Source organism: Callithrix jacchus, chromosome X, assembly GCF_049354715.1.
Source record: "Callithrix jacchus isolate 240 chromosome X, calJac240_pri, whole genome shotgun sequence".
Taxonomy (NCBI): domain Eukaryota; kingdom Metazoa; phylum Chordata; class Mammalia; order Primates; family Cebidae; genus Callithrix; species Callithrix jacchus.
This window is the reverse complement of record NC_133524.1, coordinates 97586389-97613629: the sequence shown is the minus strand read 5'-3', so window position 1 is coordinate 97613629 and position 27241 is coordinate 97586389. Positions and strand designations below refer to the sequence as shown.

Genomic DNA, 27241 nt, shown 5'->3' with positions numbered 1-27241 from the left:
GCATAATCCTTGATGTAGCCTCATGGCATAATGCCAAAATAGAGATTAGCGGATGGATTCTAAAAGAGATCAAAACTATTTTGTCTAGGTCTGAAGTTCTGATAATCTAGTTTAATTGAATGAAAAAAAACATGTCTCAAAAGCAAATGTAGAATAGTCTTCCGAAAATATTTATTCCCTATAATTAAGTTTAGGTAAGTGTTAGGCAGTGGAGAGTTGGCTGCTATAATCTTGAACAGGCACCAGCAATGTCCCTAATAGTATTACGTGTTAAAGACGTAAAAAAACCTTTTATATTTACGAAGGTTCTGGAACCCTCCAGGTCACATGACTACACAGGAAGCCATTTTGTAACCCCGACGAGGTGGACCATGGAGCGCCCAGGGGGACAGCTTCTCATTTCTTCAGAAAATGATTCAACACCAGTAGTTTCAACATCGGAAGTAATTAGTCAACAAGAGCCCCAAATTCTTGTTGACCGTGTGTCTGAGACCAACTGCGAAAGCAGCGCCGCCATTGATGGTGACCAAGGCACCCAGATTCCTGACGACCAAGACTCTCTAAGGGATGCGGACAGCAGCATCCAAGATGCTGCTAAGGCCCCAGAAAACTCCCAGGAAGGGAAAGGTAGGCGCCTTTTTAAGCTTTTTCCCTCACCCGAGGACCTTCTTTTGGAGAAACAAACTGCTTTCAGTTCGATTAAAAATTTGAATCGCAGCCCCTTTGAGGAGCAACGGGTAGTGTAACATGTGCCCCTTTCGAGAGGATGTAAAATGTTGACTGTGTTGAGGAGAGGGAAGCAGCTGATCGTGTTAGAGGACTTTGGGCGTAGATTCTAGTTGTTCAGTGGGTTTGGGTCACCGTGCCTAGGGACAAACCATACGACCTAACGGAATCGTGGAGCAACCAAAAGCAGGGAACTCGCTTTTATTTTTTTAATTTTTTTATTTTTCCTGAGACAGAGTTTTGCTCTTGTCGCCCAGACTGGAGTGCAGTGGTGCTATCTCGGCTCACTGCAACCTCTGCCTCCCGGGTTCAGGAGATTCTCCTGCCTCAGACTCTTGAGTAGCTGGGGCTACAGGTACGCACCACCACGCACAGCTAATTTTTTGTATTTTTAGTAGAGACCGGGTTTCACCACGTTGGCCAGGATGATCTGGATCTTTTGACCTCGTGATCCGGACGCCTCGGCCTCCCAAAGTGCTGGGATTACACGCGTGAGCCAGCGCGCCCAGCCAAGGTTAACTTGTTTTGAAGCCTCGATCTTATTTTGCGAGGTCCCTGAGAGGACGCGTCCCCCTCAGCCCTCCCCTCAGCGCTCGGTGCCTTTCAAGTCTTCCGGCCCAGCACGCGGTGAGCCGGCTGCTGCCTCGAGGTCGTCCTCCAGTCTGCTGGACAGCTTGGCCGTGGAGGCGTGGCGAGGCGGGGAGGGGCCGGCGCGCGCCGCTTTTACTGTCCAGGCGCCGGCCGCCCAGCATTCACCTCTACGGTCAGCGCGGGAGACCACTCGCAGTTCGCCCGGAACCCGTCGGCCAGAGACGCGGGTCTCAGCCTTTTCGGTGCCGGCGCTACTCCACGGAGGAGCCGGTGAGTCGGGAGGCCAACCGGGCATCCGGGACTGGGTCAGCGCCCCACCGCGGTGCACTCCGCCGCCATCCCCAGCCCGCCTGCAAGGCGAGGCGCGAAGGCTGGGACCCGTGGCGACCTTTAGGGTCCAGCGGGAGGTTTTCAAGGGAAAGTGGATAAAAGCCTAGGGATCCAACTTTTCCTTTGAAAGCTTAGTGCCCCGGAGATAAGGATGGAGTGCCGGTTAGTCTCTAAACTGCAGCCGGCGACTGCGAACTTGATAAAATACCCGTTTGGGCTTCTACTTACTTGCACGGCCTGGAGCATGCTGCCAGGCGCCCTCCAGCCAATTATAATTCCAATTGTAATTCTGCTAAAGCGAGATGGAGCTAGAGGTGAATGGTGGTAAGGCTCCTGTTAATTTAATCAGGTATCAAAGACTGCTTGCTGGAAAAAAGTGGATGCTTTTTCTTAAAGTGAATACCGAACAAATAGTTTTGTAGGTAAATGCAAGTAAGAAATTTAAAAATTAAAATCTAGTTAAACCAGGATTGTCCAACTTCTCTCCCGCTGGACTTTTTTATTAGGTCTGTTTACAAAACAACTACATTGAAATAGTTTCAGTTCTTACATTCTTTCTTCCGAAAAAGAAGAATTACCAAAAAGGCTTGGGAATGAACAAAATGCCCTAGTTTTAGTTCTGCTGAGAAATCTAAAGGTTACTACTGATCTGATAAAATCTTGCTTAGCAGCTAGTTCTTCAAATAATCTGTTCCTGCTCCCAGCCTTAATTGTTACTATGTTCTGTTAGGGAATGTGCTCAGCCCCCAGATTTTTTATGTATTTTAATCAACTTTCTTCTTGTATTTACATTTCACTTTTGCATATATATATATATATATGTATCTGTATGAAGCAAGAAGAGAAGAAATTACAATCACAAATAATGCATCTTTCCTCCTTCCACCCTGGGTGTCTGCTTTTCTACTGCTGACTTTTTTTGTTTTGTTTTGTTTTGTTTTTGAGGAGGAGGAGTCTCACTGTGTTGCCCAGGCAGGAGTGCAGTGGCGTAATCTCGGCTCACTGCCACCTCCCACTCCCGGGTTCAAGCGATTCTCCTGCCTCAGCCTCCCGAGTAGCTGGGACTACAGACGGGAGCCATCATGCCCGGCTAATTTTCATATCATTAGTAGAGACGATGTTTCACCATAAGCTGGTCTCTTAACTCCTGACCTCAAGTGATCCACCCGCCTCGGCCTCCCAAAGTGCTGGGATTACAGGCATGAGCCACCGCACCTGGCCCCTCTTTGTTTTTTTTCTATGCCTTTCTGATAGTTTTAAGGGATTGAAATCATAACTGGTGAATAATTTTACCCTAATAGTGTCCCAAATCCACTTGTATGTGCTAAAAAAGGTTCCAGTGTTTTTACCTAGATTCTAATTTAAAACTGTTAACCCAGTTAATGGTTTAGAGAGTATTAGGGATTGTACATTAACTGGAATTTTTACTCTAACTTAAGGTATAAGATCTTATAGGCCGGGCGCGGTGGCTCACACCTGTAATCCCAGCACTTTTGGGAGGCTGACGTGGGCGGATCACCTGAGGTTGGGAATTCGAGACCAGCCTGACCAACATGGTGAAACCCCGTCTCTACTAAAAATACAAAAAAAAAATTAGCCAGGCGTGGTGGTGGGCACCTGTAATTCCAGCTACTCTGGCGGCTGAGGCAGGAGAATTGCTTGAACTCAGCAGGGGGAGATTGCGGGTAAGCCAAGTTCATGCACTCCAGCCTAGGCAACAAGAGCAAAACTCCGTCTAAAAAAAAAATAGGAAAAGAAAATCTTATAATTTGGTGTATGATATCTATCAGTGTCTTTAGAAAACTTTGTCAGGTTTCATATATGTACATTGCTTTCTTTCCGATTTTTTTTTTTTTTTTGAGGCGGAGTCTCACTCTGTCGGGCGCATATTGCTTTCTTTCCAGCTTTTTCTTTTTCTTTCTTTTTTTTTTTTTTTGAGACAGAGTTTCGCTTTTGTTACCCAGGCTGGAGTGCAATGGCGCGATCTCGGCTCACCGCAACCTCCGCCTCCTGGGTTCAGGCAATTCTCCTGCCTCAGCCTCCTGAGTAGCTGGGATTACAGGCACGCGCCACCGTGCCCAGCTAATTTTTTGTAATTTTTAGTAGAGATGGGGTTTCACCATGTTGACCAGGATGGTCTCGATCTATTGACCTCGTGATCCACCCGCCTTGGCCTCCCAAAGCTTTTTCTTTTTGAGACAAAGTCTTACTCTGTCGTTGGGGTTGGAGTGCAGTGGCGCCATCTTGGCTCACTGCCGCTTCCGCGTCCCGAGTTCAGGCGATTCTCCTGCCTCAGCCTCTCAAGTAGCTGGGATTGCAGGTGCCTACCACTCCGCCCGGCTAATTTTTGTATCTTTAGTAGAGACAGGGTTTCACCATGTTAGCCAGGCTGGTCTCAAACTCATGACCCCAGGTGATCTGCCCCCCTCGGCCTCCCAAAGCGCTGAGATTACAGGAGTGAGCCACCGCGCCCCGCCATCTTTCCACCTTTGAGAACAATCTTCCTCAGTAGTGTGGGCCCGGCTGGGCGCGGTGGCTCAGGTCTGTAATCCCAACACTTTGGAAGGCCATGGCGGGTGGATCACCTGAGGTCAGGAGTTCAAGATCAGCCTGGCTAACTAGGTGAAACCCTGTCTCTACTAAATATACAAAAAAAAAAAAAAAAATTAACCAAGCATGGAGGGCAGGTGCCTGTAGTCCCAGCTACTTGAGCGGCTACTTGAGGCAGGAGAATCGCTTGACCTTGGGAGACGGAGGTTGCAGTGAGCTGAGATCATGCCATTGCACTCCAGCCTGGGCGACAAGAGTGAAACTCTGTCTCAAAAAAAAAAAAAGTGTGGGCTCTAATACCCAAAATGCAACGCTCTACAAATACGTCCCAAATACATGGAAAATAAGATTAGAAATAAAGAGTTGGTTCATTGGAAGATCATAAAATTGAAAAGGAATGACAAAAAGGAAAAATGATAAAATAAAAACTTGGGATCTAGTGATCCCACTTATGGATATATATCCTAAAAACTTGAAATCAATGTGTCAAAGAGATATCTGCATATACATGTTCACTGCAGCATTACTCACAATAGCCAAGTTATGAAGTCAACCTAGGTGTCCAGTAACAAGTGAATGGACAAATCTGTGGTATGTGTACCCAACTGAATACTGTTCAGCCTTTAAAAAGAAGGAAATTCTGTCATTTGCAACAACATGGATGAATCTGGAGGACATTATATTAAGTAAAATAAGCCAGGCAGAGAAAGACAAAAATCACATATTTTCACTTATATGTGGAATCTAAAATAATCAAAATCATAGAAGCAGAGAATAGAGTGTTGGTTATTATAGGCTGGGGTGGGGGGAAGGGCAATGACGAGATGTTGATCAAAGAATGGAAAGTTTCAGTAGGGCTGGTCCCTAAGTAGTGGGATATTATCAGAACCGACTAACATTAATGCCACTAAAGTTGGTATACAGTCTCCCGCTGCCAAATTTGACTGGCTTTTAAAATTAAAAAATGAAAGTTGCAGTTAGGGGGAATAACTGATAAGTATTTTAGGTGATGGATATGTTAATTAGGTTGATTTAGTCATTTCACACTGTATATCATAACATCATTGTGTACCCCATAATAATAATTATTATTTTGCGATAATGTCTCGCTCTTGTCCCCCACACTGGAGTGCAGTAACACGATTTCAGCTCACTGCAACCTCTGCCTCCCAGGTTCAAGCGATTCTCTTGCTTCAGCCTCCGGATTAGCTGGGATTACAGACACCTGCCCACCATGCCCAGCTAATTTTTGTGTTTTTAATAGAGACGGGGTTTCACCATGTTGACCAGGCTGGTCTTGAACTCCTGACCTCAGGCGATCTGCCTGCCTCAGCCTCCCAAAGTGCTAGGATTACAGGCGTGAGCCGCCGCACCCAGCCTTATATATTATTATAATTTGTGAAAAAAGATTAACTTGGAAGAAAGTATTCACTTCACCAAAGGGGTGTGTGTGTGTGTGTGTGTGTGTGTGTGTGTGTATATATATATATATATATATATATATATAGTATAAAGGGATCCATCTTAGAGTTCTTTTAAATAGCTTTTGGGAGCATTCAAAGTAAGTAGTGGTTGTGAGGATTATATGAAATGATAGACCTAATGCCCTCAATGTAGCACTGGGCATATAGAATGCACACCATAAAGGGTAGTAATGAATAAACCAAATCAGATTTTATGTTCTATTCATATTACCCTTTCAGGAATACATCTATCTCATGAAGTTAGATATACTCACATAGAGTCTAACGATAAGAACTGGACTTCAGCTGGGTGGGGTGGCTAATGCCTGTAATCCCAGGCATTACTTTGGGAGGCTGAGGTGGGCAGATCACCTGAGGTCGGGAGTTTGAGACCAGCCTGACCAACATGGAGAAACCCCATCTCTACTAAAAATACAAAATTAGCCAGGAGTGGTGGTGCATGCCCATAATCCCAGCTACTCGGGAGGTTGAGGCAGGAGAATCGCTTGAACCCAGAAGGCAGAGGTTGCCTTGAGCTGAGATCGTGCCATTGCACTCCAGCCTGAGCAACTAGAGTGAAACTCCATCTTAAAAAAAAAAAAAAGAAAAAGAAAAAAGGAACTGGACCCCGTGCCAGGTGCAGTGGCTCACACCTGTAATCCCAGCACTTTGGGAGGCTGAGGTGGGTGGATCACTTGAGGTCAGGAGTTCAAGAGCAGCCTGGCCAACATGGTGAAACCCCATCTCTGCTCAAAAATATAAAAATTAGCCAGACGTGGTGGCACACACCTGTAGTCCCAGCTACTTGGGAGGCTGAGGCAGGAGAATGGCTTGAACCCGGGAGGCAGAGGTTGTAGTGAGCCAAGATCACACCACTGCACTCCAGCTTGGGCGACAGAGCGAGATCAACATCTCGTCATTGCCCCTCCCACCACCCCAGCCTGTAATAACCAACACTCTATTCTCTGCGTCTATGATTTTGATTATTTTAGATTCCATATATAAGTGAGAGCGAGACTCTGTCTCAAAACAAAACAAAAAGCAAAAAAAACCTTGGACTCCTGAGTTTTCCCCAGAGTAGTCAGAGCTGTTGTTGCTGGGTCTAGAGTCTTAAAATTAACTGCCTGCTCTCCCACGAACTGGTTAATTTCTACTAATCCATTAAGGTAGGTGAAATACTGAAAATCAAGCCCTAGTTTACTTCAAATCATCACAGAACATTTCTGCAAGTGGTTTCTGGGTCCATTTCAGCTTTTGGTTTGCATCCTTATCTGCAGAGGTTATATAGTTTGCTTAGGTACCCACCACCGTGTTGTTGAATTGTAGTCCTTTACCTGAGAGTCTAAGAATATCATTAAGAAGATGAAATCATGTTTCATAATAGCTCTTATTTGTTCATCAAATTACATCATGTAATTTGGATTGACTTTGGAAAATCTACACATATTGGAGAGGACATAAGGTGATGTTTAGAAATAATTATGTCAAATAAGGTATTGTCTAACTGTACATACATCATTCTAGTGAGGATTATGGGCAAGATCTTGTATAATTTAGCCCGTACTACCAGAAGTGGTCAGGAGAGGGAGCAAAAGGAGTTTTTAGTTACTTGGTTTTCTTTTTGCTTTCATGAACTCCAAATTAAGACATGAGTAAAAGCCAGGATGAAGTTCCTGATGAAGTTGAGAACCAGTTTATATTGCGTCTGCCTCTGGTAAGAACTTTTATCTTGGAACAAATATCTCCAGTGCATAATTATAGTTCTACTTGGATTCTGTAATATTTCTATTTCAGGTAGGCTATAAAAACAAAGAACATTTGTTTCCCAGGAATCATGTTCTGTTAAGCGGTCCTATCTTAGCATGTACTTTTTTAGCAGCATTTTTTTCCTCCTGTACATACCACCTATCATGCAGGTTGATTTCCTGGCAAAACAGCTGTGGCAATGATGAACCCAGCCACTTATCACCAATACTAACAGACTGTTCCCTGGACAGCCAAGATAAGACTCCTTTGAAATCCTTTCTGTCGCCTCAATAGGGGTAGTGAGAAGGGCCAGCATTGTGTCTCCTGTAAATTCACCAACATGCAAGACTTTCAAAGCTCATCTCAACAAGTATTGGCTCTCTCCCCGACTCCGAAACCTGTGTTCTGGCATTACTTAGTCTAGGCAGCTATATTAAGGATGAGGTTCAGAAACCTATTTCCCTAATTAGGGTGAATTAATATACCAAGCAAACTGCAACTAGGTAAGCCTTTCTTTAGCAACTACAACAGAAGGGTAGTAGTGAGAGGCAGGATTGTAGAGCTAGGAGAAAGCATTAACTGTAGCTGCTAAGAGACAATTATGAGATTAGAGTCAGCTTCATCCTAACTTATACAGTGCACAGTATCTCATGGTACATGGCCTTGCTAGTAGCATTTGGGAGGTATAATGTTTTATTTAAGGGAGGACTTTCTTTCACATTGACATATCTATTCTGTTAGCTGCCAAGTTGACATTTAGTTCTTCTGATTTTTCAATTTACCTCCCTTTTAGGAACATGCTTGTACTGTCAGGAACCTAATACATTCTCAAAGTGTCGACATTAAGGACAAACTAAAAATTGACTTATCACGTAAGTAGTTAATATACATTCACTATGCATTGAAAAATAATTTATTAAGGGATTGCTGTGTGCCAGGCACTTTACTTGGTACTGAGGATGTGAAAAATGATAGAATGTGGTCTCTGACTTAATAGACTCATGCTTTGGAGAGGCTTAAGTCCTCTTCTTTTAAGAGGAAAGGAAGTAGGAATATTGCAACTTGAGTTGAGTGATTTTCATAGTGTATTTAAGGAAACTTGGGGGTCAACTGTGGGGTTTTCATACTGCTGGTAGTCTCCTATATATAAACTTTATGGTTTCTGAACATCCAAGGGAATGACAAATGAATATGCTGTTCTTTGTTTATGAAGGTGATATATATTTCTTTCCTTTTTCTTTTTTCTTTTTTTTTTTTTTTGAGATGAAGTCTTGCTCTGTAGCCAGTCTGGAATGGAGTGGCACAATCTTGGCTCACCACAAACTCCGCCTCCTGGGTTGAGGCGATTCTCCTACCTCAGCTTTCCAAGTAGCTGGGACTGTAGGTACATGCCACCATGCCCAGCTCATTTTTTGTGTTCTTAGTAGAGATGGGGTTTCACCATGTTAGCCAGGATGGTCTCGATCTCCTGACCTTGTGATCCGCCCACTTTGGCCTCCCAAAGTGCTGGGATTACAGGCGTGAGCCAGCGCACCCAGCCTGTATATTTCTTTCTTTTAAATAATATTTGCTATATTTGCAAATCATACATCCAATTAGGGGGTTAATATTTAAAATATATAAGGAACTCAAACAACTCAATAGCAAGAAAACAAATAACCAGATTTTAAAGTGAGCCAAGGCTCTGAACAGATACTTCTCAAAAGAAGACATACAAGTGGCCAAAAGGTTCATGAAAAAATGCTCAGCATCACTAATCATTAGGGGAATGCAAATTAAAGCAACAGCAAGATCACCTCACACGTGTTAGAATGGCTTTTATTAAAAAGGAGAACAATAACAACTGTTAGTGAGGATAAGGAGAAAAGGGAACCTTTGTACCCTGTTGGTGGTAATGTAAATTAATACAGCCTTTTATTTATTTATTTATTTTTGAGATGGAGTCTTGCTGTGTCACCCAGACTGGAGTGCAGTGGCGTAATCTCGCCTCATTGCAACCTCCGCCTCTTGGGTTTAAGTGATTCTCCTGCCTCAGCCTCCCGAGTAGCTGGGGCTAGAGGTGTCCATCACCATATCCAGCTATTTTTTTTTTTTTTTTGCATTATTAGTAGAGACGAGGTTTCACCACATTAACCAGGCTGGTCTCGAACTCCTGACCTCAAGTGATCCACCTGTCTCAGTCTCCCAAAGTGCTGGGATTACAGGCATGAGCCACTGTGCTCGGCCTACAGCCATTATTTTTTTGAAATGGTATGGAGGCTACTCAGAAAACTAAAAACAGAACAACCATATGATCCAGCACCCCCGCTTCTGTGAATATATTCACAGAAGGAATTGAAATCAACATATTGAAGGCATATCTCTCTATACTGCCATATTCAATGTAGTAGTATTCACAATAGGCAAGATATGGAATCAACCTAAGTGTCCATCAATGGATGAATAGATAAAGAAAATGTGGTACTTATACACAATGCAATACTACTCAGCTTTTAAAAAAACAAACAATTCTGTCATTTGGGACACCATGGATGAATCTAGAGGACATATGCACCAAGATCATGCATAAATAAATAAATATAAATAAATAAATGTTTGCACACAAGCTTGTCTGCCTAAAACACATACAACTAAAAATAAATAAATAAATTTTGCTAGTTAAAAAAAAATACAGAGATGTATATAAAGAAGAAAACAAAAAGTGGCACATAATCTCACCACTTAGTTAACACTTACTGACTTCTTAAAAAAAGATAATGTAAGTTCATAGTTAGAAAATTCAAATGAAAGAGGTCGGATGTGGTGGCTCATGCCTGTAATCCCAGCACTTTGTGGGGCTAAGGTGGGCGGATCACTTGAGGTCAGGAGTTCAAGACAATCCTGACCAACATGGCGAAACCCCATCTCTACTAAAAATACAGAAATTAGCACATGCCTGTAATCCCCAGGTACTCGGGAGGCTGAGGCACGAGAATCACTTGAACCCCCAGGGGCGGAGGCTGCAGTGAGCAGAGATCGCACCACTGCAATCCAGCCTGGGCAACAGAGCAAGACTCCTCCTTCTCAAAAAAAAAAAAATTTAAATGAAACAAAAGTTCAAAGGAGAAATAAAACTCTTCTTCCTTAGGGTGCCCCAACCTCAATACCACAGATAACTAACATTAACTGTTTCTTCCTATTTCCTTATTGACACAACTTTTATGCATAATACTAGCATTGAAACAATCTCTCTCTGTATTTGTAGGGTTAATTCACACAAAAAAAGGATCATGATAAACATAGTTTTGTAATCTTTCTTTTTTCACATAATATTAGAAGTTTATAACTGAATCCTCTTGTGTCAAAAGACATTCATGTTGGGACATCTGAGCAGCAAGATTCAGAATTTAGTTTATGGCTGTTGTATAGAATTTTATCTTTATGAAGCTAATTAGAGATTTAACTTGAGACTTACGAGCACAATTCTGAGGTCAGTCAACCCTTCCCTCACGTAGCCTTTGAAAACACAGAGGTACAATGACACGATTGAATGCTTCTAAAAAAAGGAATTGGTTTTCATGAATGGAATTTGCTTTTCAAGATGAGAATGAAACATTTATTGTTTCACCCATATTTAGTTCACATTCATTAACAAGAAACTTAGCTACTTTTGCACAAGCAACGTAAACTAAGAAAAAGCTCCATATACTTTCCCTTTTTTTCTTTAAGAAGCTACTAAAATTGTGCATACAATTCTAGCATTATGAGAGATAATAGATTTCTTGGAAAAACTAATCTGTCCCACACAAGTCTTCATTATTCAAACCTTAGGAAGTTTAAAAGTTCACTGAGAAGACGTCAACTTTAATTTTCACTTCTCTTCAGCTGATAGGCGCCATGCAGTTGTTGAAGTAGAAGATGTCCAACTAGCTGCTAAGCTGGTTGACTTGCCTTGTGTTACTGAAAGCCTGAAAACTCATGATAAAAAAACCTTTTATAAAACAGCAGACATTTCTCAGGTATGGACTAGTTTTCTTTACTAGCCTCACATCCTTCAAGGAATTCTTTTCTCTCCCTATTTTTCTTTCAGTACTCCTTTCCACTTGGTGAATGGCCGCTTGGCATTTCTAATTTCCAGATTGATTGCACAGGAATGAAATGTCCTGGTTTGGTGTTTGATCCTTAGCTTTCCGTACTTTATTTTAACCTAATAGCCCCCCATTTGCCATTTATAGTGACTTTTCATTAATTGAAATGTATGAGCAGCTAGGATCTTCTTCTGTACTTGGTATTAAAACAGTATGTTGTTAACTCTGGAGGTTTAAATTGGTTCTTATTCATCATCACTGCTGTTGATTTCTTATTTCCTCTCTAAATCAAAATGCTAAGATAGGCCAGGCACTATGTCTCATGCCTATAATCTCAACACTTTGGGAGGCTGAGGTGGTAGGATCACCTGATCCCAGGAGTTTGAGACCAACCTGGGCAACATAGTGAGACATCATCTCTACAAAAACAAAATTAGCCAGGTGTAGTGGCACACACCTATAGTCCCAGCTGTTCTAGAGATTGAGGTGGGAGGATCACTTGAGCCTAGGAGGCTGAGGCTGCAGTGAGCCATGATTGTACCACTGCACTCCAGCCTAGGTGACAAAGCAAGAGCTTGTCTTTAAAAAAACCTCTCAGAGTTCATATATGTAGTGATGCTGGTGGCTGGTGGAGGGGAGGAGAGAGAGAGAGAGAGAGAGAGAGACTGCAAAAATGAGAGAATATAAATGTACATTACATAATACTTGGTTTTCTGGAAATGGCAAGTATCATTCTCTTCTGTGCATTTCTAGTGGTAAGAATGATTATGATTGATTGCTAACCCAAGATTTGTGTTCATAGTCAACTTCTTTGTCTTTGTTAAATGTAGATGCTTGTGTGCACTGCTGATGGTGATCTCCACCCTTCTCCAGAAGAACCAGCTGCCTCTACTGATCCTAATGTAATCAGGAAAAATGAAAGGAAGAGAGAGAAAAAAGGTGTCTGGAAGCATGGCAGTAAGTCACAGTCCCTTGCTCATTCCTGCTGACTAACATTTATTTGCTGAATCCTAATTCCTTGTGAAACAGGGACCTCTTACCACACTTAGGTGCTTGGTTCATTAGGCCCTCAGACACTCTTAAGAAGAGTCATGTCAGCTGGGTGCCGGTGGCTCATGCCAGCACTTTGGGAGGACCCCTGTGGGTGGATCACCTGAGGTCAGGAGTTCAAGCCCAGCGTGTCTACTAAACCTCGTCTCTACTAAAAATTTAAAAAATTAGCTGGGTGTGGTGGTGCATGCCTGTAATCCCAGGGGAGGAGAATCACTTGAACCCAGGAGGCGAAGGTTGCAGTGAGCTGAGATTGCGACACTGCACTCCAGCCTGGGTGAGAGAGTGAGACTCTGTCTCAAAAAAAAAAAAAAAAGGAATCATGTCATGAGCCAGCAGCTTATAGCATGAGCTTTATCAAATTCAGCTATGTGACTGCCATGGGTCATATAACGTTTCGCTGTTTCCTATTTATTTTAGTTACTCCACCACTTAAGGATGTGAGAAAGAAAAGGTTCCGGAAAACAAAAACAAAGGTTAGTTACATGTCATTTTTGTGTCTGCCAGGCTGATTAGAAGAGGATCATGGGCCAGAAGGAAAAGGAAGAAGTCCATTGGGAATTTATTTGTTCGTTCATTTATATGTTCAGTAAACATTTATTGAATGTGAACTAAATGCCAGGCACTGTACGCCAACAGTTGGGAATATAGCAGTGAATACAAAGGCCTGATCCTTGAGGTTATAGGCTAGTCATTAGGGATCTGGAAGAATCATACATTGGAAACTTCTGTTAATGCCTTCAGTTTTCCATTGCAAGATCTAGGTTTAAAGTAAACCTATTTAGAACCTGAAAATTGGGAATTGCGGTTATATTTCTAATCTTATTTCAGGCTTGTAGAACCTTGGGCAAACTACAGAAGTATTGTGGCTTGGCTTCTTCTTTTGTTTAAAATTAAACATTTTATTTTTAAATAATTGTAAATTCATATACAATTATAAGAAATAAGAGAGAGATATCAGATTAGTGATTACCAAGTGTCAGAGACTGGGGTGCGAGGTGGAAGGAAAGTGGGCATGGTTATACAAAGGCAAAATGAGAGATCCTTGTGGTGATGAAACTGTCTGTATCGTTTTCCCCATTTTGCAAAACTATAGTACAATATCACAAACAGGTAATTGACATGATTAGAATTCAGCAATCTTATTCCAGTTTCTCCAGTTTTACTTGTACTCACATATATTTGTGTGTGTGCTTAGTTCTATGCAGTTTTATCCCATGCATAAGTTCATGAATCTGCCTACACAGTCAAAATAGAAAACAGTTTCATCACCACAAGGATCCCTCATTTTGCCTTTATATGACCATGCCCACTTCCCTTCTACCTCACACCCCAGTCTCTGATACTTGGTAATCACTAATCCAATCTCTATCTCTGTAATTTTGTCATTTCAAAGATTTAATATTAATGGAATCATACAGTATATAACATCAGAGACTAGCTTATTTTTTCATTCAGCATAATTCACTTAAGATCCATGTAAGTTTTTGTAGCATCAATATTTTATTTCTTATTACTGAGTAGTATTCCATGGTATGAATGTACCACATGACATAACTGTTCTCCTACTGAAAGACATCTGGGTTGTTTCCAGGTTTTGACTGTTATAAATAAAACTGTGAACAGGTTTTATTATATAAGTCTTTTATTATATAAGTCTTTATATAAGACTTTTATTATATAAGTCTTCATTTCTTTGGAATAAATGTCCAGGAGTATAACTGCTGGGTTGTATGGTAGTCGCATGTTTAGTTTTATAAGAAACTACCTCACTGTTTTCCAGAGTGACTGTACCATTTTGTATTCCTGCCGTTAATGTATGAATGATCCAGTTTCTCCACCTCCTTACCAGCATTAGGTGTTGTCGCTATTTTTTATTTTAGCCATTCTGTTAGGTGTGTAGTGGTCTCGTTGTGGTATTAATTTACATTTCCCTGATGGCTAATGAGGTTGTTCATGTGCCATCTGTTTCACTTCAGTGAAATGTCTGCTCATGCCTTTTGCCTATTTTCTTTCTTTTTTTTTTTTAGATGGATTCTCGCTCTGTCACCAGGCTGGAGTGCAGTGGCACAATCTCGGCTCACTGCAACCTCTGCCTCTTGGGTTCAAGCGATTATCCTGCCTCAGCCTCCTGAGTAGCTGAGACTGCAAGAGCACACCACCACGCCTAGCTAATTTTTGTATTTTTGTTGTATTTTGTATTTTCAACATGTATTTCACTATGTTGGCCAGGATAGTCTCAATCTCCTGACCTCATGATCCGCCTGCCTTGGCCTCCCAAAGTGTTGGGATTTCTACGCCCAGCCTTAGCCTATTTTCTAAATTGATAGTTTTGAGAGTTCTTTTTATATTCTAAATACTACTAGTGTTTTATCACATATGTAGTTTGCAAATATGTTCTCCCAGTCTGTAGCTTGTCTTTCCATCCTCTTCATAGGGTCTTTCAAAGAGCCAAAGTTTTTAGTTGTGATGAGGTCCAATATATTGATTTTTTGAAAATGATTTTGCTTTTTATAGTAAATCTAGGAACTATTCTCCTAGTCCAGATCTTGAAGATTTTCTCCTGCTTTTTTTTTTAACATCTTTTTAAATCTGTTACTCATTTTTTAGTTAATTTCTGTAAAAGCTATGAGGTTTACTTCAAGGTTCTTTTCTTTTGCTTTTCTTGCTAAAGGATGTCTAAGAGCTCTAGCATCATTTGTTGAGAAGGCTATCCTTCCTCTCTTGTATTGCTTTTGCACCTTTTCCAGACGTCAGTTGGGCTTGTATTTGTGGGTCTGTTTCTGGGTTCTATTCCACTGATCCATGTGTCAATCCCTCCACCAGTATCACAGTGTCGCTATATAATTGGTCCTGAAATCAGAAGACTGATTGCTCTGACTTTTTTTTTCTTTTGGTCAATATTGTTTAGCCATTCTAGAGGCCATATATTTATTTTTTTCATTTTTTTAAATTTTTTTGAGATGGAGTTTTGTTCTGTTGCCCAGGCTGGAGTGCAATGGTGCGATCTCAGCTCACTGCAGCCTCCGCCTCCTGGTTTCAAGCAATTCTCCTGCCTCAGCCTTCTGAGTAGCTGGGATTACAGGCATGCGCCACCCTGCCCAGCTGATTTTTGTATTTTTAGTAGAGACGGGGTTTCACCATGTTGACCAGGCTGGTCTTGAACTCCTGACCTCAGGTGATCCGCCCACCCTGGGCTCCCAAAGTGCTGAGTACAGGTGTGAGCCACTGTGCCCCAACAAGAGCCCATATCTTTTAATATAAATTTTAGAATAAGCTTGTCTATAGCTACATAAAACCTTGCTAGAATTTTGACAGGAATTGCATTAAACTTTGAGATCAATTTGGGGATAATTGACATTTTTTACTATGTTGAGTCTTCCGATCCATGAACACAGCTGCCTTGGCTTTTATACTCTGTAAGTCAACATTTATTGAGTCCCTACTAAATGTAACACTAAGTTAAGAATAGTTGTAGAGCTCTTTACACTTTACTGAAGTATAGCAATCATAATATAATTTGTTTATTATGTTTTATTTAATAGGTTCCTGATGTCAAAAAAATAGAAGAAATCAGCTCTACTAAGGTAGAGCAATCATAATATAACTTTATTTTTACCCTTAGTGTGTTTTATTTAATAGCTCATTAGTTTTAAATGAATCAAATAAATCACAAAAGCTATTTTTGAGCCTTCCTTCTCACCTCTAACCCTCATCCCAAACACATACACTGGTTTTGATTTACTGAAAAATGAATTCATTGTTTGATGTTTGATAACTCCTGTAGGAAAAGATACAGTTTGGCCAGTGACCCCGTATATTCTAATCTGCTCTTTTTTCTCTCATATTTATTTCAAAAGCCATTTCTTGGAAGCCAGAGTTCACTTTTAACAGCAGTTGTTTGCAATTGCTTATTCCCCCTCAAAGTCCTAATTTATATTTGTGGCATGACAAATTGGTTGCTGTGGAGATATTTATGTAAAACTGGATTCAAGGGAGAACATGCAGCTAAGATCCAGTTTTTGTTGGAATGTCTCTAATAATAAAGATGTGGAGAAGTGAAATCTGGGAATTTGGATCTTTCAACCAAATTATTTCTAAATAACTAATAAAAAATTATAGTTTGTTGCCAATATAAATCTGGACAAATAATCAATAACTGAGACCTAAGGGTTGCACCTCTGAGAAAGGTCTTGACATAGAGCTGCAGATTGAAAAGATTAAACATCTCAAGTAATTTGTTTAATTAGGAAAAAATAAGTTTACTGTACAAAATTCTAGACCCTGGCTAAAGATTCCTTCATAAATAGCACTACTTAAAGTAGAAATTTGGTTGGATCAGAATTTAAAAAGACCTAACATTTGAATTTATTGGTACATAGAAGGGCACTCCTGCAAAACACAGGGTGTTAAATGACAATACTGGTATTCCCCTCTAGTCCCCAACTTCGCTTCAGAACATTGAATCTCCAGATGTGGAAAAGGAAGTAAAGACACTGCTGCGTTCAGATGCTGAAGCCATAAGTACCCGTATCCTTTATAAAAAATATTTTACACATAGTCTGTTCTGCCCCATTTGTACACGCTGACAAAGCCTCACCTCTGGTGTTTGTGTGCCAGTCTTGATGTTTAAAAGTTAAGATTTTTTTGAAATGTTCTGTTCTAGCTAGGAACAGTAAATTCATGTAATAGAAAATTATTTATTGTGTAATTCAGTATAAGACACTTCTGCAAACTAGGAATTAGGATACAAACGGTCTAAAGTTGGACTAAATTAAATAGCACTGTTAGCCAAAGAGCCTATTCTCTTTCATCTGTGCCTTTTCCTTCCCTTCTGTGTTTTCCTTGACTACCCCCTACTCTCAGGTTGGGAAGTTATTGCTGAAGATGGAACCAAGGAAATAGAAAGTCATGGCTCCATCCCAGGATTTGTGATATCCTCGGGAATGAACAGCTACAAGCAGAGTCACATCTCATCAGGTACTTTAGTATTAAGGCAAAGCAGGAGCGTCAGATATGGGAGGTGTTGACTGGGTGTCAGATCATTTTCCATAAATTCATAGGCCAATCAAAAAAATGTCTTCGTCCTTCTTCCCTCTTTTTTTTTTTTTTTTTTTTGAGATGGAATCTCGCTCTGTCACTCAGGCTGGAGTGCAGTGGCATGATCTACAATCTCTGCCTCCTGGGTTCAAGCGATTCTCCTGCCTTGGCCTCCCAAGTAGCTGGGACTACAGGCATACACCACCACACCCAGCTAATTTTTGTATTTTTAGTAGAGTCAGGGTTTCACCATGTTGGCCAGGCTGGTTTCAAACTCCTGACTTCAGGTGATCACCCGCCTCGGCCTCCCAAAGTGCTGGAATTACAAGCATGAGCCACTGTGCCCAACCTTTTTTTTTTTTTTTTTTCCTTGAGACAGAGTCTGACTCTGTTGCCCAGGCTGGAGTGTAGTGGTGTGATCTCGGCTCACTGCAACCTCTGCTTCCGAGGTTCAAGTAATTCTTGTGCCTGGGCCTCCCAAGTAGCTGGGATTGTGGGCATGTACTGCCACAACCAGCTAAATTTTTTTTTGAATTTTTAGAAAAGAAGGGCATTCACCGTGTTGGCCAGGCTGGTCTCAAACTCATGGCCTCAAGTGATCTGCCTGCCTCGACCTCCCAAAGTGCTGGGATTACAGGCATGAGCCACCACACCCAGCCCTTCTTCCCTCTTATTGGTCTCTTGGCAGTTTAGGGGTTTTAGATTGGTATTCTAATCTCCCATCCACCGCTGGTATTTTAACTTCCTATGAGCCTTAGATTCTCTAAATGTCTTGATCATTCACTACATGAATGAATGTTACAGTGTTTTACATTTGCTGTCCTTGTTTTATGAAGCGAATAATCTTCCTGCAGAAAAAAATGATTTATAAAATTCACTGGTTGCCTGGGGAATTTGAAAGTAAGGAATATAATTGTATTTAGAGTATAAGTTATTTGCAGAATTTTAGATAGTTCACCTTCTTCTTGCTTAAAACCAGTAGAATATTATATGCTTCGAGAGATGTTCAGTGGTTCTAGAAGTAACAGTGATGAGGATGAGGATGAGGACAATGAGGATGACGAGGAAAATGAGGATGACAAGGAAGATGAGGATGACGATGAGGATGACAATGAGGATGAAGATAAGGAAGAAGAGGAAGATGATTCTGAAGAGTATCTCAAAAGGCAGATACAGGCCAAGTTTATTGAATCTGGCCAGTATAGGGCAATTGAAGGTTTCAGTTCAATAGGTAAGTCAGAGAAAAAACAAAGGGATGGGACCGGGGTGGGTGGCAGTGCTAAAGGTTGATTCTAAGCATACATTAGACTCAAAGCTAAGCTTAAGAAGTTATTGCTCCAGTGTTTAGTGGAGTTTTACTTGATTTGGATCTTGGTCCATTCATTTAGGCTATATTTAAATACATAAAGTTACTGTGTATCTCTGTTAGTCATGGAAATTCAGAAGCAGATTTGTAAAAAGGAGAAAAAGCTCCATGAGATTCAGAAGAAAGCACAAAGACAGAATGATCTCACCATGAAAGTGGAAAACCTGACACTCAAGGTAAGTTCTTGGCTGGCATAAAGGAATCCTGATATCTTTCTTTCAGTATCTTGCCTTTGTGTTTCCACTTATGTCATTTCTTTTTTTCTTTTTAAGCCTGCGGCACCCGGTATTTCCAGGCGGTCTCCCATCCAAGTACTAACCAGGCCCGACCCTGCTTTGCTTCCAAGATCAGACGAGATCGGGCGCGTTCAGGGTGGTATGGCCACAGATCCACTTATGTCATTTCTATGAAGGGTTCTTGTTCGTTCATGAACCTAAACAGTCTCTTAGAAACTCCCAATAAAAGATAACCCCATTTCCTTTTACCTGAGTAATTTTGATCATCTAATATAAGCATTTTGGGGACAGGACTAGGTGATTTGAGATTAAAAATTGGAAATATTGAGCATTTGCTATGTAAAAGGCACATTAAAGGACTAAGAATTGTATATGTATTACCACATTTTTATCCTCACACCCTTGAAACATAGCTACTGTCACCACTCCCATCTTATAGATAAAGAATTAAAACTCAAAGAGGTTAAGTAACTTGCCAGGAATCACAGTAAATGGTAGGACATAAATTGAACCCTGTTATTTGTCTTAAAATGTATCCATTGCAGTAAAAAAGAAAAATAATTAGTTTTAAAATTTTTGGTGCATGTTTGAACAAGAATAAATATCTTGCTTTATTTTTATTAATATATGCTTAAGAGCTTCAATAAAAAGAAAATATATGTTTAGGCCATGTTTGCTACCGTTTTTAGTGAGGGAAGTTCTGAAGCATTTGGAATTTCCTGCCAGATTTCATTTTCTTTAGAGCTGTAGTCAGCAAAGGGGAGCACAGAACTATATCCTTTTTGAGTGTTATCCTTTAGAATAACCAAGTAAGATAACAGATAAGGGCACACTTTGAAAGATACAGATATATGCTATTGTTGTGATTATAGTTACCTATAGTACTAGTTAGGAATAGTGATACTCTGCCCTAGTTAGGGAAAATGGAGGCATCACCAGCACCAGATTCTAAACCAACTTCTATAACAGGTCACCATAGACAAAGGATTTGTGCTAAACTAGAAAAAGGTAACATAGGGCCGGGCGCGGTGGCTCACGCCTGTAATCCCAGCACTTTGGGAGGCCGAGACGGGTGAATCACAAGGTCAAGAGATTGAGACCATCCAGGTCAACATGGTGAAACCCCGTCTCTACTAAAAATACAAAAAATTAGCTGGGCATGGTGGCGCGTGCCTGTAATCCCAGCTACTCGGGAGGCTGAGGCAGGAGAATTGCCTGAGCCCAGGAGGCGGAGGTTGCGGTGAGCCGAGATTGCGCCATTGCACTCCAGCCTGGGTAACAAGAGCGAAACTCTGTCTCAAAAAAAAAAAAAAAAAAAAAAAAGAAAAAGGTAACATAAAGGCATTACAATAATTTAGGGCAAGAAAAAAATGCTATAGAGTGTATATAAAATCAAATTTGATTGTGTTATAGTTAGGGGGGATAGTTTTTATACTCCAAATTTTTTTAAATGAGTGCTCTTTTGTATGACTGGCCATTTATTATTTGTGGCTGGGCTCAGTGGCTCATGCCTATAATCCCATCACTTTGGGAGGCTGAGGCAGGTAGATCACTTGAGGCCAGGAGCTCGAGTCCAGCCTAGGCAACACAATGAAACCTCATCTTTACTAAAAATACAAAAATTAGCCAGGCATGGTGGCATGATCCTGTAATCCCAGCTACTCAGGGCACTGAGGCATGAGAATCGTTTGAGCCTGGGAGGTGGAGGTTGTATGAGCCGAGATTGCGCCACTACACTCCATCCTAGGTGACAGAGGAAGAAAGACTCTGTCTCAAAAACAAAACAAAACAAAACAAAAACAATTATTTGCCAAACTCTTTGTCTCCCTTGGTTCCTTTTTCCTTTGAGACTCAGCATTCATCAGTTATTCAATTTATTTTTCAGAATCATTTTCAGTCTGTGCTGGAGCAGCTTCAGGTACAGGAAAAACAAAAAAGTGAGAAGGTAAGAAGTATGTTTTCATATTAACCAGAAAACACTTGATACAGAGAATCCCCCACCTTACCTCCAGTATTATTGCTGGCTATTCCTCTCATAGGAGTAGTGGTGGCCAGATCTTCTAAATTAAGGTGGTAGGGTGGAACAAGGTCTTTGTGAAAATTCACTCATTCAACAGATATTGAATGCCTATGAAGTGAAAAGCACTGGATGTACAGTGATGAATAAGACAAATACAATGCAGTAAATCTTCAATGTCATCGATAGGTTCTTGGAAACCGTAACTTTAAGCTAAATGATGTATATATAATGAAACCAATTTTACTATAGGCTAATTGATACAAAGAAGAGTTAAGTTCCTGTGGCATATTTCTGGCCACAAAACATTATCAAACTTCTAAATGAAAACCAAAACACTTCTAATATTAAACACTGAAATAAATGTGAGCTTTATGTACATTTGAGAAAAACTGATAAAAACAAGTAAGATGATTATGTACCCAGTGATTTCAGTTCAGGGTTTGCAGATGGCCAGAGCTTATCCCAGTAGCTCTAAGTGCAATGTGGGAACCACCCCTGGATAGGATGGCATCCCATTGCAGGGCACACTCACACCCACACTCAGTCAGACTGGGACTATTCCGACAAACCAATTCACCTAACATGTATGGGGAAGTGATTCTTTTTTTCTCATCAACATTGTAATGAAGTCAGGGGTAGTGGCTCATGCCTGTAATCCCAGCATTTTCGGAGGCTGAGGCGAGCAGCTCACTTGAGCTCAGGAGTTCGAGACCACCTGAGCAACTTGGCAAAACCCCGAATCTATAAATAATTAGCCGATTGTGGTGGCTGTAAGTCCTATAAGCCTGTAGTCTCAGCTGCTCAGGATGCTAAGGTGGGAGGATTGCTTGAGCCCAGGAGGTTGAGGCTGCAGTAAACCATGATCCATGCTACCGCACTCCAGCTTGGGCAACAACGTGAGACCCTGTCTCAAAAAAGAAAAGAAAAACATTATAATGAAACGACATTGAACTAACAACGTTAGTTGGAGACCTTTTGCATGTCACTTTGCTTAAAGTTACAGTTTCTAAGAACCTATTGATGACATTAAGTGAGGACTTACTGTAACAAAATGACACTGAACAAAATGGTGTCATTCAAGAACCTGCCACACTTGTCCTCATGGAGCTGTCTAGCAGGGGAGATTGACAATAAACAAATTATGCTAATATAAAGGTACAAATTGTGAAGAAGTGCCATGAAGGAAAAAAGTCAATGGTGCTCTTAGAATAAAGACAGTCTTGAATTAATGGAGGATCATGATAGACCTCTCCTAGGAGGTGCTATTGAGGCTGAGACCTGAAGGATTAAGTTCAGGGAAAGAGTGGGATGAAGAGCCTCTTAGGTGGAGCATATGCAAGGTCCCATGCTTGGAAAGAACTTGGCCTCTTTGAGGACCTTTGGAATATTTAAAGCAAGGAAGAGAATGGCTTAACATATGGTTGGAGAAGTAGGTGAGGCCAGAGTGTATGGTTCCTTGCAAGCCATGATTAGGAGGATCGCTTTGGCCTTAAGTGTAATGGGAAGCCCTTGAAGAATTTTAGGCAGGAAAATCATATGTACTTTAAACTTTTAAAAGATTACTCTGATTATTATCTGGAGAATGGATTGGAAGAAGGTGAGAGTAGAAGCAAAGAGGTTGGTGAGGAGGCTGTGGTACTCTAATAACAGGATGGTAACTTGGACTAGGTAGTAGCAATGGAGATGGAAAGAATATAGATTTTTAAACTGAAATAAAAATATTTTTATAACTGCTTGAGATGTAACTCATATACCATACAATTCACCCATTTAGGCTGGGTGCAGTGGTGCACACCTGTAATCCCAGCACTTTGGGGGGCCAAAGTGGGCAGATGACTTCAGCCCAGGAGTTCAAGACCAGCCTGGGCAACATGGTGAAACCCCATCTCTCCAAAAAAATATACAAAAATTGGCCAGGCGAGGTGGTGTGTGCCTGTAGTCCCAGCTACTCAGGAGCCTGAGGTGGGAGGATCACTTGAGCCTGGGAGGCAGAGATTGCAGTGAGCAGAGATCCCACCACTGCACTCTAGCCTGGGTGACAGAGAGAGACTGTCTCAAACCCCATCCTCCACCCCACAATTCACCCATTTAAACTATACAATTCAGTGGCTGTTGGTATATTCAGAGTTGTACAACCATCACTGAAGTCAATTTTGGAATAGTTTCATCACTCCAAAAAGAAACCTTGTATCCATTAGTAGTGACTCCCCATTTCCCTGGAACCTCTCCCCTGCCCAGCACTAGGCAACACACTCATCTACTTTCTACTAATCTGCCTATTCTAGTTATTTCATACAAGTGAAATCATTTAATACATGGTCTTTTGAGTTGGGCTTCTCTCATTTAGCGTATTTTTGGGGTTCATCCATGTTATGGCATATATCAGTACTTTTTTCCATTTAAGACTGACTAATATTCCATTGTATCAGTATACCGCATTTTGTTTATTCATTCATCTGCTGATGGACATTTGGATTGCTTTCACTTTCGGCTATTATGAATAATGCTGCAATGAACATTGATGTATTATAGAATATATTTCAAAGGTAGAATTGAGGAGTTGGGTCAATTACTGGGTGTTGAAGGAGAAGGAATCATTAAGGATGTATGCCAGATTTCTAACTTGAATGACAACTATATTTTTTCAAAGCCACAAGAGAGTATACAGAGTGAAAAGAGAAGAAGGCAATATAGGCTAAATGAGAGTCAAGTAGCTTTATAGAAAATGTGTGCTGACTCTAACCTTATACTGTTGAGGTTTACAATTTTAAAGAGACTGGAGTTGGTATGAGGATGGGCTTAGCATGGTGCCCTTAAAGTACAGGCACTACCCCCCACCCCCATCCCTCAAGGCCAGGGGAATTTTTATGTTCTATATAGTCCCTTCCTCTCAGCAAATCACTTATCCAAGTACTGCTTTAAAACAATCAGATAAACAGTTAACGCCAAGATTGTTTTAGTACCCACCAAACATCTTTGTTTTCATCAATGTAAGTGCAATTGTGTGCTGTATGACAACATTTTGGCCAATGACAGACTGCATATATGATAGTGGTCCCATAAGATCATAATGGAGCTAAGAAATTCCTGTCACCTGGTGACATTGTCACTGTCATAACATAGTACAATTATTTAATTTTTAAATTAATTTAGTGTAGCCTAAGTGTATAGTGTTTATATAGTCTACAGTAGTGCACAGTAATGTCCTGGGCCTTCACATTCACTCACCACTCACTCACTGACTTACCCAGAGCAATTTCTAGTCCTGCATGCTCCTTACCATTTTTTTTCTTTTTTTCTGAGTTGGAGTATGGCTCTGTCACCAGGCTAGAGTGCAGTGGGGCGATCTCGGCTTACACTACAACCTCACCTCCTGGTTTCAAATGATTCTCCTGCCTCAGCCTCCCGAGTAGCTGGGACTACAGGCACCTGCCACCATCCTGGCTAATTTTTGTATTTTTGGTAGAGATGGAGTTTCACCATATTGGCCAGGCTGGTCTCGAACTCCTGACCTTGTGATCTGCCTGCCTCGGCCTCCCAAAGTGCTGGGATTACAGGCATGAGCACCTGGCCAATTTTTAATTTTCTATACTGTATTTTTAGTTTACCTTTTTTTGTTAAGATACACAAATAGTTAACATTGTGCTATAATTGCCTACAGTATTCAGTGCAGTAACATGCTGTACAGGTTTGGAACGATAGACTATACTGTGTAGCCTAGGTGTGTAGTAAGCTATACTATCTAGGTTGGTTTAAGTATGCTCTATCATGTTTGCATAATGACAAATCGCCTAAGGATGTATTTCTTAGAACATAGTCCCTTTGTTAAGTAACGCATTACTATAGTTAGTATTGAGGAGCAGCATAGAAATGTAGCTGTAAACCTTATTTACTCAGAGTCCTTTAATGTTAGTTCATTTACCCAAATTAGATTTAGGGGGTATCTACTTTAAGCTAGGCTCTGCAGAGAGCTATGATATACTTATGATGTAGTCTCTGCCTTCATTTGGGGAGAAATTGACAAGATGGGTAGGGACTTAAAGGAATGAGAGATTGTCCATGGATATTAAGGAAAGCTTCAATGAAGAAGATGGTGTTTGACTGGGGCCTTAAAATATAGGTAGAGTTTTAATAAGGAGATAGGGAAAGTAGTGCATTCCAGGAGAAAGCAGCATGCACATTGGCTCAGAGGTGGTGATGCCGGGGTGAATAGTTTAAATTTTTGGTGTATGTCATAATGAGCCTTCAAAGCTTTTTTACCTGGGGCGTAACTCAGGAAGATTTTTATAGGAGAAAGTATATAGGAGAAAGTATATAGGAGAAATTGGAGTGGGTACAGCCTAGAGCTTCAAAAGTGCAAGTGGTAGAAGCAAACAGAACTTAACAATTGATTGGATTTATAGGGCAAAAAGGGGAACAAAGATGAATCCAAAGCCTGGGCAACTGGGAAATGATGTGCTGTTGACTGAAATTAGGGTAACAAAAAGTGGATTTGGAGGGATATGTGGAGAAGTGCTTTTGAAAATGAGAAACTGGAAAGAGGCCCATACACAGAAATGATCATTGAAGCTGTGGGGCTAGTTGAGTTAGCCTGGTTGACTGTTCGGCAAGAAGTCTGAACCTAAGGAAAACCTATCTTTAGGGGGTGGTGGTAAGAGAAAGAGCCTGCAAAGGAGAAAGAACTGGAGCAGTCAGTGGTTGTAATTGTGGTCAGTCAGGGGTCACTCAGCAACTGAATGAAAGAACCTCTAAGTTACTTCGGATAGCAATTATTGTGGCTTGGTAGGTGATGTGCAGCATAGGATTGTTTCATAATATTCCGTTCATTTCACAGACTTAAAAATTCATTCTGGTATGGGGTGTTCTGAAATGAATAATATTCAAAAACAACCTTTGTTGTAAAGATGGCATATATCTCTGAATGTTATTCGTCACTTTACCATTTCGAGTTAAAAAAATTAAATCCTATACCACAAAATGTTCAGGGGTTCTGACTTAGAAAGCATCATCAGGCTCCCAATTGGTCAGGACTCCAACTCAGTTTCTAAGTGTCTCATAATGTGGTAAGAAGCAGCTGGTAAGACTCAGTCTAAAACCCATGGTGTTCATTGGGACAAGAGGGTATCCCAACTGTTTTATCATCTGATTCTTAGGATGTGGTTATAGAGAGATCCCATCTCCTTCGCCCCTACAGTGAGCTGTGACCTCTGTGTATTCTTTACAGAAGCACAGATTCTTAACAGCAAACATACTGTTTTTTTTTTAAAGCATATTCAATTTTAAAGGTTGATATGGTTTGGCTGTGTCCCCACCCACATCTCATCTTTAATTCCCATGTGTTGTGGGAGGTATCCAGTGGGAAGTAATGAAATCATGGAAGCAGGTCTTTCCCATGCTGTTCTCATGATAGTGAATAAGTCTCACGAGATCCAATGGTGTTACAAAGGGGAGTTTCCTTGCATAAACTCTCCTCTCTTTGCCTGCTGCCATCCATGTAAGACGTGACTTGCTCCTCCTTGCCTTCCACCATGATTGTGAGGCCTCCCCAGCCATGTGGAACTGTTAAGTCCATTAAACCTCTTTTTCTTCCCGGTCTCAGATATGTCTTTATCAGCAGCATAAAAATAGACTAATACAAAGCTTCCTTTCATAAATTGGGCATAATAAAGGACAACATCATGACCACAGCATTGCACATGCATTCTTTACTGTGGCCAGTATTCTTTGGAACATTGCAAGACTAAGATAACCTCATAAATGCCAAATAACAATAGCTCTTTTGGGTTTATGTAAATAAATTCTAGATCAAGTAATGGGGCTTCAGATTTCAAATGAATTTTTCGTGTCTTTCTGCCTCTCCCTACAGCTCATTTCCCTACAGGAAAAATTGCAGTGTTTTCTGAAGAAGTGACGAGAGCCATTAGCCTGGCACACAAACCTTGGATTCACCATCCAAACTGAAGACTGGATGAAACTGTGCAAGTTTCTGTCCCTTCGGCTGCCTTATGTTGAATCAGTTATTTTTATCTGTACCTTTTTTGCTAATTTTAATATGC

General features: G+C 40.9%; 1 protein-coding gene and 1 non-coding gene across 2 annotated transcripts; one reads left to right on the top strand and one right to left on the bottom strand.

Annotated features, from left to right (window-relative positions):
- Window positions 1–342: 342 nt before the first annotated feature.
- On the top strand, window positions 343–27241 carry TAF7L (TATA-box binding protein associated factor 7 like). Its single transcript, XM_035288729.3, has 13 exons — window positions 343–627; window positions 7307–7374; window positions 8200–8278; window positions 11271–11404; window positions 12304–12430; window positions 12944–12999; window positions 16069–16110; window positions 16963–17053; window positions 17390–17503; window positions 18546–18794; window positions 18993–19105; window positions 21051–21110; window positions 27052–27241. Exons 1-13 carry the CDS (start codon window positions 372–374, stop codon window positions 27094–27096), a joined length of 1434 nt encoding a protein of 477 aa, XP_035144620.1. The 5' UTR covers window positions 343–371; the 3' UTR covers window positions 27097–27241.
- Window positions 19200–19318, bottom strand: LOC118150676 (5S ribosomal RNA). The gene has a single exon (XR_004738848.1). It is a non-coding gene; the product is annotated as a 5S ribosomal RNA (ribosomal RNA).

Coding starts and splice junctions, on each gene's coding strand:
- TAF7L (XM_035288729.3), top strand. CDS start 372: ATGGAGCGCCCAGGGGGACAGCTTCTCATTTCTTCAGAAAATGATTCA. Junction 17,054..17,389: donor TGCTGAAGCCATAAGTACCC/GTATCCTTTATA, acceptor CCCTACTCTCAG/GTTGGGAAGTTATTGCTGAA. Junction 19,106..21,050: donor TGGAAAACCTGACACTCAAG/GTAAGTTCTTGG, acceptor TTTATTTTTCAG/AATCATTTTCAGTCTGTGCT.